General features: G+C 50.2%; 1 protein-coding gene across 1 annotated transcript; it reads left to right on the plus strand.

The window, feature by feature from the left end:
• The first annotated feature begins 762 nt into the window (after positions 1–762).
• Positions 763–6,214, plus strand: ZDHHC22 (zinc finger, DHHC-type containing 22). Its single transcript, XM_006864774.1, has 2 exons — positions 763–1,288; positions 5,949–6,214. The coding sequence occupies exons 1-2, from the start codon at positions 763–765 to the stop codon at positions 6,212–6,214; spliced, it is 792 nt and encodes a 263-aa protein (XP_006864836.1).
• Positions 6,215–11,388: the final 5,174 nt, after the last annotated feature.

Raw genomic sequence — 11,388 nt, forward strand, 5'->3', positions numbered from 1 at the left:
GACTCTTTGATACAGATATTCGGGCTGCATCCCCATCCCACCGGATGCCTGACCATGTGTGTGAATAAATCGATTGTTTTGATTATTTTAGCCAAGTGGCAGTGGCTGTGTGTGTGTGTGTGTTACACACAGACATAGACATAAATAAAGACAGATATCCAGGCGCATACAGATTACACGTAGAGTCAGGCACAAGGAAACACACATACCACATGCACACATACCTTCAGAGAGACGACCCGTGAGGTCCCTGCTCTTTGTCCCTGTGGAGGGGGAATGGTGGTGAAGTGGGGCTTCCAGTAGGTAAAACGGCGTATTTCCCTTTGCTTTTCCCATATCACCCCAAATCCTTGGCCTTCTTCTCCTAGGGGGATCCGAATGAGAAAGCCCAAACTCGTTTCCATGGCCATAGAAGACAGAAGCTCTCGGGGCCGGTCTCCCATCCCCTATTGAGAGAAAACAAGCAACCGCCTTCCTCCTGGTGCCTGACCCAGGGCACCAGGGTGCCAAGGTCGCGCAAAAACCGAAGGAGCTGGTACCCTGAGGTAGGGCCTAGCCCCCGGAGGCCGCTGAGGTCTCGGGGGTCCCACGCCTACTTGACCCCAGGTTAGGGAAGTGGGAGGGGCGAGGGAGAGGGAGGGATGAGGGAGTGAATTTGCGCGGTGCTAGACCGCTGGGCGTCGCAGACGAAGCACTCGACGGCGCCCCCTGTACAACGGTAAGTCTCCCTGTCGCCCTGGCCCCGCAGGAATGTAATCGAGGATGCTGGCCCTTAGGCTGCTCAACGTGGTGGCCCCTGCTTACTTCCTGTGCATCTCCCTGGTGACCTTCGTGCTGCAGCTCTTCCTCTTCCTGCCCAGCATGCGCGAGGACCCTGCAGCTGCCCCTCTCTTCTCACCCGTCTTGCTCCATGGGGCGCTCTTTCTATTCCTTTCTGCCAATGCCCTGGGCAATTACGTCCTGGTCATCCAGAACTCCCCAGACGACCTGGGGGCCTGCGAGGTGACCTCGGCAAGAAGGGCGCCATGCCCCCCGCCCAGCACCCACTTCTGCCGAGTGTGCGCCAGGGTCACCCTGAGGCACGACCACCACTGTTTCTTCACCGGCAACTGCATTGGCAGCAGAAACATGCGCAACTTCATCCTGTTCTGCCTCTACACGTCCCTCGCCTGCCTCTACTCCATGGTAGCCGGCGTGGCCTACATCTCCGCGGTTCTCTCCATCTCCTTCGCCCACCCCCTGGCCTTCCTCACGCTGCTGCCCACCTCCATCAGCCAGTTCTTCTCTGGTGAGTGGCCTTGGCAAGTGGGGTGGGCCCTCTTCAAAGTCCCTCATCTCCATCCTCAAGATTGTTAGGACACCTAGTTTAAGAGGGAATTTCAGGTAAACAACAGGTAGTTTCTTTCGTGTATGTCCCATGCAATTTGGGGGACATCCAACCCATTGTCATCAAGCCCATTGAAACTCAGTGACCCTATAGAACAGAGGAGAACTGACTCAAGCTGTACTGAAACTGTGTGCTAAGCAATAGGCTGCTAACCAGAAAGTCAGTGGTTCAAACCCAGCAGCCTCTCCGAAGGAGAAACATAATTTCCTAAAGCTTTGCAGTCATAGAAACTCTAAGGAGCAATTCAACTGTGTCCTCTCCAGGGTTTTTATGAGTCAGAATTGATCCAATGGCAGTGGGTTCAGCTTTAGGTTTGTTTTTAATCGTTCCAGAAGCACATGGCTACATTTGTCTCTCGTGGAACAGCTAGTGGGTTCAAACCACTGACCTTTCAGTTAGCAGTCAAGCTCTTAGCCACAGCACCACCAGGGCATCTATTTGGACTATACTTATACTGAAAATGTATACATTGTCTCCCTGAAATTCAAATTCAATTAGGTGTGCTATGTTATCTGGTGAACATCACCCACCCATCTGTCATCTCCTCCTTGTTCCCTCATAGAATTGTGGTGATCCAGGCTATACATTTACTATGTGCCAAGTGGGGCTGGGTGCTGGCCATCCTGCCATGCACCCCTGTGAGGTATGCCCTGGCTATGACTCTCTTCTGCCTGGACCCCAATCCCGCTTATATATTTCCCCAAATCTTAGCTTTCCAAAGGTCTTGCCAACCCCCACAGGCAGGTTAAACATGGTGAAGCGCCCCCCTTCTCCACTTCTGCCTACTCTGTTTGCCTCTACCAGGCTCTTCTCCAGCCTGAAGATGGCTCATACATAGAACAAGAGGCACTCTGAGCTGCTGCCATGTTTTAATGTCTCCATCTCCACCCCAAAGAACGTGGGACTGGTATGGGACCAGACCCTCTAAGAGGCTCTTAAACCTGCATTTGCTAGGCACTAGAGACACCGCAGAGTGCTCAGCTGGGCGCCCTGGCAAGGGTTGTGTTTTGTGCAGCATGCCCCACAGAGTGATCTCTGATAACTGGCCTTATGGGAACCCAGCTCCTGGTAGCAATTCTTGTCACTTTACCTGGCCTTGCAATTTCCCCCTATCTCATTTCCTTCCACTTCCTCCCCACCCTGGCCTTTGACTGACTTGGTCTCACAACAAGTGACATATGTGTGTGTGTAAATTCTTACCCCCATCTTTCAGACAAGGAAACTGAGTCTCAGATGGAAGTCAATGTCTTGCCCAAGATCATACTACTACTGAGTAACAATGTCTGACATACCCCTAGGTTTTACGCCATAGTCTGATGCCTTTCCTCAATAGCTAGCAAATACAACAAGCTCATTCATTCCCTTGCCTTCCAGGGACAAAGGCAGACAGGGTGCAACCACTTGCACTGAGACCCCAGTATTATCTTGATGTGCCTAGGCTGGGCATTCATAAAAAGTCTGCTCTGCTCTGGGGGAAACCGTGGATCACGTTGGTCTTTGCTGGGGCTGTCGTGATTTTTTGCAGCCCAGTTCTTCCCAGGCATAGAACTGTTATGCCATTTGGCAGTGAGAACAGAGAGGCACAGGAAGGTCCCAGCTATGGGGGTTGCCTTGAGCAATGGTGGTTCAGCTGGGCCCAGAACTCACAGTTCTCAGATCTTCTGGATCTGGGTGCTGGGACCAAAATAACCAGGACGGGAGAGGGTGGATGGGTGGGCTAGGGGGTGGGGTGTGAGCACAGGCAGGTGGAGGAATGAGGAGAGCCAGAAAGCTTGATTCAACTTTTTTTTGCCAAGTAGTTGCAAAGAGAGAATCTGAAAATGATTTGATGTGTGGTATTCCTGTCCATATGTCAAATTGGGGGGGGGGGGCAGGGCAGGAAAGAAAGGAAAAGGACTTCTTGCTGATGAGAAAACAGATCAGTCTGTGCCTACCACTGTCCAATAGAAGTAAGGAGTCCCCCTATCCTTTGCCACTAAGAAAAGGAGGCCAAGATTTCTCATCAACTCACCTATCTTGTCTTCCTCCTTTGCCAACCTTTCTTCTTTCTCTGACCAATTTTCCATCTCACTCCCCACACACCCACTCCACATTCACCCCACCTGCTGAGTTTCCCCCACTTGTCTCTTCTTCCCCAATCCTCAGTCCAATTGGTTAAGGGAACCCTGTCTCTCATCTCCCCAGGAAGACAGGTAGACAAGAGGGAGTGAGAAAAGCACATATTATGTTGTAGAAATTGAGTATCCTTAGCCAAGAACTGCCCCTGAGTCAGAGTGTCTGTCAACACCTAGTATGGTTTGAGTATGGGCCCTGCAAGCTAGAAGTGAAGCAGCATCTTCTAAAGTGGAGGTGGCCACTGACCATAGACACCTTGGCTGATGTCAAAATGTAGGGGACTCACTAATTAGATTTTAGAAGTGTCTCCTCTTTTGGCTTTGTGTGATCAGTATGGTTTGTGTCACCTCTCTGAACTTCAGTCTTCTCATCTAATCACTGGAAATGACACCATCTAGCCTGTATCATGGCCGTTGGATAAGGGCAGAATGGTGGAGACCACTGGAAAGCCCAACAGGTGGAAAAGGGGACGAGCATTAGATGAACATATTTTGTACGCCACCCACTGCACAGATCTCAGTCCATCCAATCCTCACTATAGGTTTGTGAAGTAGATGCTGTCAGGTCCATTTTAAAGATGAAGACTCAGAGACTCAGTAACAACAAGTTGCTTCAAAACCACACAGCTTTTCCAACCTAAGAGTTGCACTTTAAAGTTCACGCTTTTTCCATTGCACCATGCTTCCTCTCTGGAGCTCTGGCTGGAGCTGCGTCCTAGTGAATGACCCATCTAGGGAGGGAAGGAACTTCCTGTCCCTAGATGCATAAAAGAAGATGCTGTCAAAAGTGCTGTAGGTGCTTGGTGGGAGGCAGGGAGAGGGGAGGTTAGCCTCCTAGGAAGAGTCTCTATTTTCTAAAAGAAGCTTAACTGTTATTAAATAGTTTAGAGGTGCCATGGCAGCCAGGCTAGGCAACTTCAAACACCTCAAGAAAAAGCAGGTCCCAGAATAGCCTTTTGTAACGGCTGCATGGGGCCAGAAAAAGACCGGAAAGGTCTTCCTCGTGCCTTGATTTAATGCCAGCAAAGAAGCCTGTGGGAAACAGCTTCCATCGACTCAACCTCATCCCTGGGGCTGAGTTGCAAGGCAGGTCCACACTTGGCAGCTCTGATGCTTCACATCCCTGCTCAAGGCCGTCTGTGTCTGTCAGCATTCATTGAGCCCAAAGGGCAGCTGGCCCTCCATCCCGCACATACCATCCAGCTCACCTGTGCAGACCAGGAAGAAGTGGGTCAGAGGAATGGCACAGCCCATACCTGCACAGAAGCTGCTCTAAATGCCAACTGGAGTGAGCTTTGTAGCCCCTGGGCCTCTGGACTTATTTGTCTCGAACTCTGCCAAGAGAAAACTGCTATCAAAGCTCTCAGTGATGAGGGCAAGAGGAGGTGGCTACTGAGCAAGCCTGAACCAGGTCTTCATCCTCTCTAGTTACAGAATCCATTTGCTACTCAGGCTGGACAAGTTTTAAAAGCCCAGCCCCACCAGGGTCTGGAAATTGGAGCCTGGGGAGACCATGGAAGAGATGGGCTAGTGGAAGCTACGGAGATGACAGTATATGGTAGAGCTTTGAAGTCACTACAATTATACTCATGCACACATGAGCAAACTGCAGCTCAGAGAGGTTAAGAAACTTGTGCAGGTCCACACGGCTGGAAAATTCAAACTTAGCATGGTCCGACCACTCAAACTTTGAAGGAGAGAGTGGGATCCGTTACTGAGTAGATGTTTACACCCAGTATTGGAGAATGTTTGGTTCAGAGAGCTTTAGCCCAAGGTAGAGGGCTAGACTGCATGACCTTGCAGCCTTAGAAAGCTCTGGCGAATAGATCAGTTTTGGCCTAACGTTCTGATGGTCACATTGTCCTCGTGTTAACATTAATGACTGAATTATTTTTTAAGCCAGTGCTCTGCACTGCCCTTGAGGCCAAGCTGGTAAATGATTCTTCTTGATGCTTTTCATCATCTTGTCACTTTCCTGAGTCCTCCCAGCCAGTGCTCCTCAGTAGAAGGTGCTGCAGTCAAGACAGTTACCTCGCATTGGTTACTTCTTAAGGATCCCCAACTGACACTTCTTTCCTGAGAAAGGCTCCTTCTCCCTGCTTCTAGCGCAGAAAAAGCCGACAGGCAGATGGGCTTCTCTGACTCTACTCAGCATCTAGGTGCAGCCCAGGGAAGCTGAGGGCTCTCCTTGCTGAGCTCATCAAGATCCTCCCCTCTCTCCTGCAGCATCCCGTTCCCCTCTGGCCTCAGGAGCCATTAGAGTTAGGGCAACTAGTTCATCTTCCTCCCTCTCCCTGCAGCACTGAGATTGCTACAAAAAGTGGCTCTCATCTCATCCATCTCCCTCCCTCCTGAGGAAAGCGCCTGCCTGGATCGTGTTTCTGGTGTTTCTGTACGTGGCCTGGGTGTAAAGTGAGTTTGGTGTCTCCATCCCCACCCCCCTACAGGAGCTGTCCTCGGTTCTGAAATGTTTGTCATCCTCATGCTCTACCTTTGGTTTGCCATTGGCCTGGCCTGCGCTGGCTTCTGCTGCCACCAGCTGCTGTTGATCCTCCGGGGACAGACCAGGCACCAGGTGCGAAAAGGGGTGGTGGTGCGGGCTCGGCCCTGGCGCAAGAACTTACAGGAGGTCTTTGGGAAGAGGTGGCTGCTGGGCCTGCTTGTCCCCATGTTCAACGTTGGAAGCGAGAACGCCAAGCAGCAGGACAAGTAGCAGGCCCTCCCTCCTATCATCTCTCTTTCTCTGTGTGTCATTACTCCTCCTGAACATAAGATCACACACCCTTGAATCCACCTATGACCCACACAACCTCGGGCTGGTAAGATCTCAGTGTCCATCCCAGTCTATGATCCATAGAAAACATTAATGGCTGGTGGATCATGACAAGGAGGAAAAATGCTAACTTAGGCATTGCTAGGTTCCCCACAGGACAACTAGGAGGGTGCTCACTTTTACGAGGCCTCTGCTGTTGTTTCTTCTCTTTGGGAGTCCCCCCCTCTGCCTGGTTCATCCACTCTCTAGCAGGTCTGATGTCATCACTGCTGTCTGCTAGAGCCCTTCCTCTCAGACACTATGCTGAGAGTGGGGAGCAGCCATGGATTCTGTTCCTGGTAGGAGGCCCTCCCAGACCTGGAGACTGGCAAAAAGTGCTTAGAATGATCACATTTAAGAAGCAGCCAAGTCACCCTTGCCAACTGCTAAGAAGTTGAGACAGAAGGGTGTGTCCTCTGTGGAACTGAGGGCATTGACAGGCACGAGAGCAAAGTAGCCTGCTGACAACCTCCCCACCACCAGCCAAGTTGCAGAGCACTTTCTCTGGGAGAAGGCTCCATTAGCCAAGTATTTCTAGCTACTGCCCCTGTCCACCCTGCCTCGGTAGCCACTCCAGCCCAGTCTAGCACCAGACTGAGCACTTGCTTGCCCTGACACTCTTCCAGGCTTTCTCCTTGGTCTCCAGTCTCCAAATCTTTTCTGGGAAGGAAGGGCAGGAAGGAGGGAGAACTAGGGGAAGCATGTGAATGTAGCATGTATAGAAGGAAAAGGATGGTGTGTATATGAGTGTGAGAGAGAAGACAGAGGTGGGTGGTGAGGAGTGTGTTCTAGATATAAAGAAAGAGGGAGAGGGCTACACAGAGGCTGGGTATCTGGGGAACGGGAAGCAGGAGAAGCAAATGAGTTCATGTCTGCCCTGTCTGTTGTGACGCTGTGGGTTAATGCGCTGGACTGAAAAGTCAGTTTGAACAGCAAGGTCAGCAGTTCAAGCTCACCAGTCATTCCTCAGAAGTCCTATATAGGATTGCCATGGGTTGGAATAGACTAAACAGCACCTAACAACAACAATAGCTAACATGGTTCAGTATTGAAATGGATGCCTGGAGAGATGCAAGGGCCCAATGCCACTTACTAGGGGTATCCCAGCAGGGCCTGGGCAGTCATCTGCCAGACATGTCCTGTAAGGGATTTCTGCTCTGTGTTGGTGGCCTACTCAAGCTTGGAGATATCGTCTCACCCTGAGATTCTGGCATCCTTGTCACAATTCCAGGCTCAGAGGCAAGCTCTGCAGAGATGCCTGTGAGTTATTTGGTTGATAATGCAAACTTTCAGGACCCAACCCAGCATGGGGGAGAGTCTAGAGAGACGATTACCTGGATGTTAATGGTAGTATTGTTGTTGTTGTTAAGTGCCATCAAGTCAATTCCGACCCATAACAACCCTGTATAGGGTTTCCGAGGAGCAGCTGGTGAGTTTGAATTGCCGACCTTGCAGTTCAAATGACTTTGCATTCTGACACGTTAACCCACAGAGAATTTAAGGACAAGGAGATGGAGCGGTGTCAGGGTCAGATGGGGGCAGTAGTGGGGAGAGAGAAGCCAGAAGAAAGTGAAACTCAGCTCTGAGGGGAACATTGAGGCTGAGCAATGGGGATACCAAATCTAGGCGTGCCACTGACAGACATCCCTGCTCATCTGACTGGCTCTGGATGGGGCACTGCTATAGATCCCGATCCCCGGACATATGAGAGACAACACATGCACCTCCACTGTGACTGGATCCCAAGGCTAGCTTGCTATCTTTGCAGGAAGCAGGGCTGAAGTCCACACCCCTACAGTGTCCAGGGAATGGTCACAGTGACCCCAACAGTTGCCACACAACATCCTGAGTTCAGACAAAAGATGAAGGACCTTACCTCATCCTGCCTTCACGCCCCCTAGAGGGCTAATGTGGTAATGACTTGACTCGCTTATATTGCTCCCTTGCACGTATTCTATCCATTCATTCATCCACCCTACATCTATTTATTGGGTGCCAACTACGTGCCAAGTCCTTTTCAGTCACTAGTGATACCATGGCAAACAAGAGGGTGAGATCTGCATCATCAGGGGCACATTCTTTGTCACAGGCCCTAACTTCCACCCCTTGAAAAGTGATGACTGTTATTTTGATGGTCAGCAGGGGTCGCTAGGGAAGGACTTGGCAGAGAGGAATGAAAGGGAGTCCACACTGTTACTTAAAAAGCCTTGATGGATGAGTGATGAGGGACTCCCCCACCCCAATTCTGGCCATTCTTAAGCAACCCACACCTCAAGGAGGAAGGGGAGAGAAAGGTCTCAGGGACTCCAGGTCTCAGCCCTCTTCTGAGTCCAGAGTGCAAACTTGGAAGCCATCTTTGACATTCCTAGTGTCATGGAGGTTCAGCAGTGTGAGGTCCATCCAACATGGGGGAGGAGACCAAAGCGAGGCCTGCAGGGGAGTCGGCTCCTGGCTGATTGGTCAGTGGGGGTGAAGCTGGGGAGGCTACCAGGTGCGGGACTTAAATAGCATTTGTCCAGATGGCCTTGTACTGTCAATGAAGAACATTAATAAAATACGTGGTTTTAAATTGGATTTGATGTGATCATCTGGACACTGTGATTGGACTCACGGCCGGTACTCACTGGGATGCACTGATGCCATCATATTGCTGCTGAAATATTTAAAATCAGCATTAAAAATACTTCTGCCCCAGTTGGTATGTAACTATGGTCCAGATTCCTTCAGTGACCCAATCCTCCTGCCCCAGCTGTGCCTGTTTCTCCCCTGGAGCTCCTCACTCACCTTACAACCCAGCAACTAACAGGGTTAATGCCTCGCGTCAGCCTGCATCCCAGCCCTTCAGTCGGGACTGGTCAGGGCTGTGCTGTGTGGTTGGTAAGTATATGAATGTCACCCCTGATTGGCGCAGGCCTCTGGACCTACGGGACCAGGGATGGAGTGTCTAACCTGGTAACTATTTTTCTCCTCTTCCTTCTCCTTCCCCTCCCAGTGTCAGAGGGGAAGAGAATGAGGAGGGGGTCAGTCTACCCCTGCTTCCCAGCCTGAGCTACCAGACCCTGACCATCAGCCAGAGCGCTTGCCCTCTCAGCCCCTACAACATCTGAGACACTGAAGGCCCAGCCCTAGGGACAAATGGGAGAGGGTGGAGCCCCAGAGCCAGTGAGTGAGTTTGGTGTTTGACATAGCCTGGACAGATGGAGGGTACAACTGAAAAGTGCTGGTTCTATTTGGATTCCAGAAGAATCTGAAGCGCAGGCTAATGTGATGACCTGCATTCCCTAATCACAAGCCACCAAGGAGCCCTCAGATGTGCTGGGGAGTGAAAGGTGCTGTGGTTAATCTGCAGCACATTCCAGAGCCCAGGCTGCCCTGGCTGCGCAGGACAGACCCCATGCCTGGCCTGCTCGCCATTGTATCCTCCATGCACACAATACCAGGGGCTCCATCAATACTGAGGGAAGGAATGCTCAGATCTGGTGCTCATTTGCTCACTTTGCACCTCTTCTTACCTGGATGTGCCCCGTGCTGTGATCCACACATTCTGAGGCCAGAAGATGGATAAGATGAGACACTCTGTCCTTGAGGAGGTCACAACCTGGGAGAGGTTCCTCGAGAGTGCGCTAGGGGTGCTCAGAGTGGGGAGAAAGCACAGCTAGTGGCCAAGACCAGGAAGGTTCTATTTCTGCAGGGTCAGCAGGTGGAGAGGGATAGGGGGGCTGTCCAGAGAGAGAGCACAGGCCTGGAGCCTCAGGGTAATCAGAGAGAGGCAGATGGAGTTGAGGCTGAGTGGGGACCCAAGCAGACAGGGCTTTGAAAGCTAGGCTAAGATGTCTGAAGTTAATTTCACAGGCAATAGGGAGCCACCGAAGGAGTCGGAGCAAGGGAGTGACATGAATAGAGCTAGATTTCAGACACTGAAACCTTGGTGGGTAGACTGGAAGTGGCACAATCTGAAAGTTGAGTGACCAGCTAGAAAGTCCTGGCTATGATCCAAGTGAAATGTAATGAGGGTTTGGGTGGGGATAGTGGCCATGGGCTGGTAAGAAGGGGAAGGGTATCAAAGGTACTTCACAGATAGAGTCAGAGGTGTGCCAGGCACGGGACCCAAGATAGCATGAAAGGTGAGGATGCAAAAATCTTCGTACTTGTTCCGTCAGTATTTACTGCTGAGAACTTACAATGTGCCTTCTTGTTGCTGTTAAGTGCCATCTAATCAGTTCTGACTCATTGCAACCCTGTGTATAGTTCCCTGTATTAGTAACCACTGAAACTGTGGTTAGTAGTCCATTGCTTATTTCACAGCACCACACCAAAACCCCACAATGTGCTTAGCTGTTGTTGTTAGGAGCTATCAAGTTGGCTCCAACTCATAGCGACCCTGTGCACAACAGAATGAAACACTGTCTGATTCTCACCATCCATCCTCAAAATTGTTGCTAAGCTTGAGCACACTGCTGCTGCCTTAGTACCGATCCATCTAGTTGGAGATCTCCCTCTTTGCCACTGACCCTCCACTTTATCAAGCATGATGTCCTTCTCCAGGGTACTAGTCTCTCCTAATAACATGTCCGAAGTATGAGAGACAATGTCCTGCCATCCTACCTTCTAAGGAGTATTGTACTTCTTCCAACATAGATTTGCTTGTTTTTTTGGCAGTCCATGTTACTTTTTATATTCTTATCCAACACCGTAATTCAAATGCATCAATTCTTCTACAGTCTTTCTAATTCATTATCCAACTTTCACATGCATATGAGGCTATTGAAAACACAATGGCTTGGGTCAGATGCACCTCAGTCCTCAAACTGTTATCTTTGTTCTTGAATAGTTAAAGAAGTCTTGTGCAGCAGATCTGCCCAGTGCAGTACATCATTTGGTTTCTTGATTGCTGTTTCTATGAGTGTTGATTGTGGATCCAATCAAAACAAAGTCTTTGACAACTTCAATCTTTTCTGAATTTATCATGATGTTATTTATTGGCCCAGTGGTGAGGATTTTTGTTTTCTTTGCACTGAAGTGCAACCCACACTGAAGGCTGTGGTCTTTTATATTCATCAGTAAGTATTTTAAGT

The sequence above is a fragment of the Chrysochloris asiatica genome, unplaced genomic scaffold, assembly GCF_000296735.1.
Source record: "Chrysochloris asiatica unplaced genomic scaffold, ChrAsi1.0 scaffold00070, whole genome shotgun sequence".
NCBI classification, from domain to species: domain Eukaryota; kingdom Metazoa; phylum Chordata; class Mammalia; order Afrosoricida; family Chrysochloridae; genus Chrysochloris; species Chrysochloris asiatica.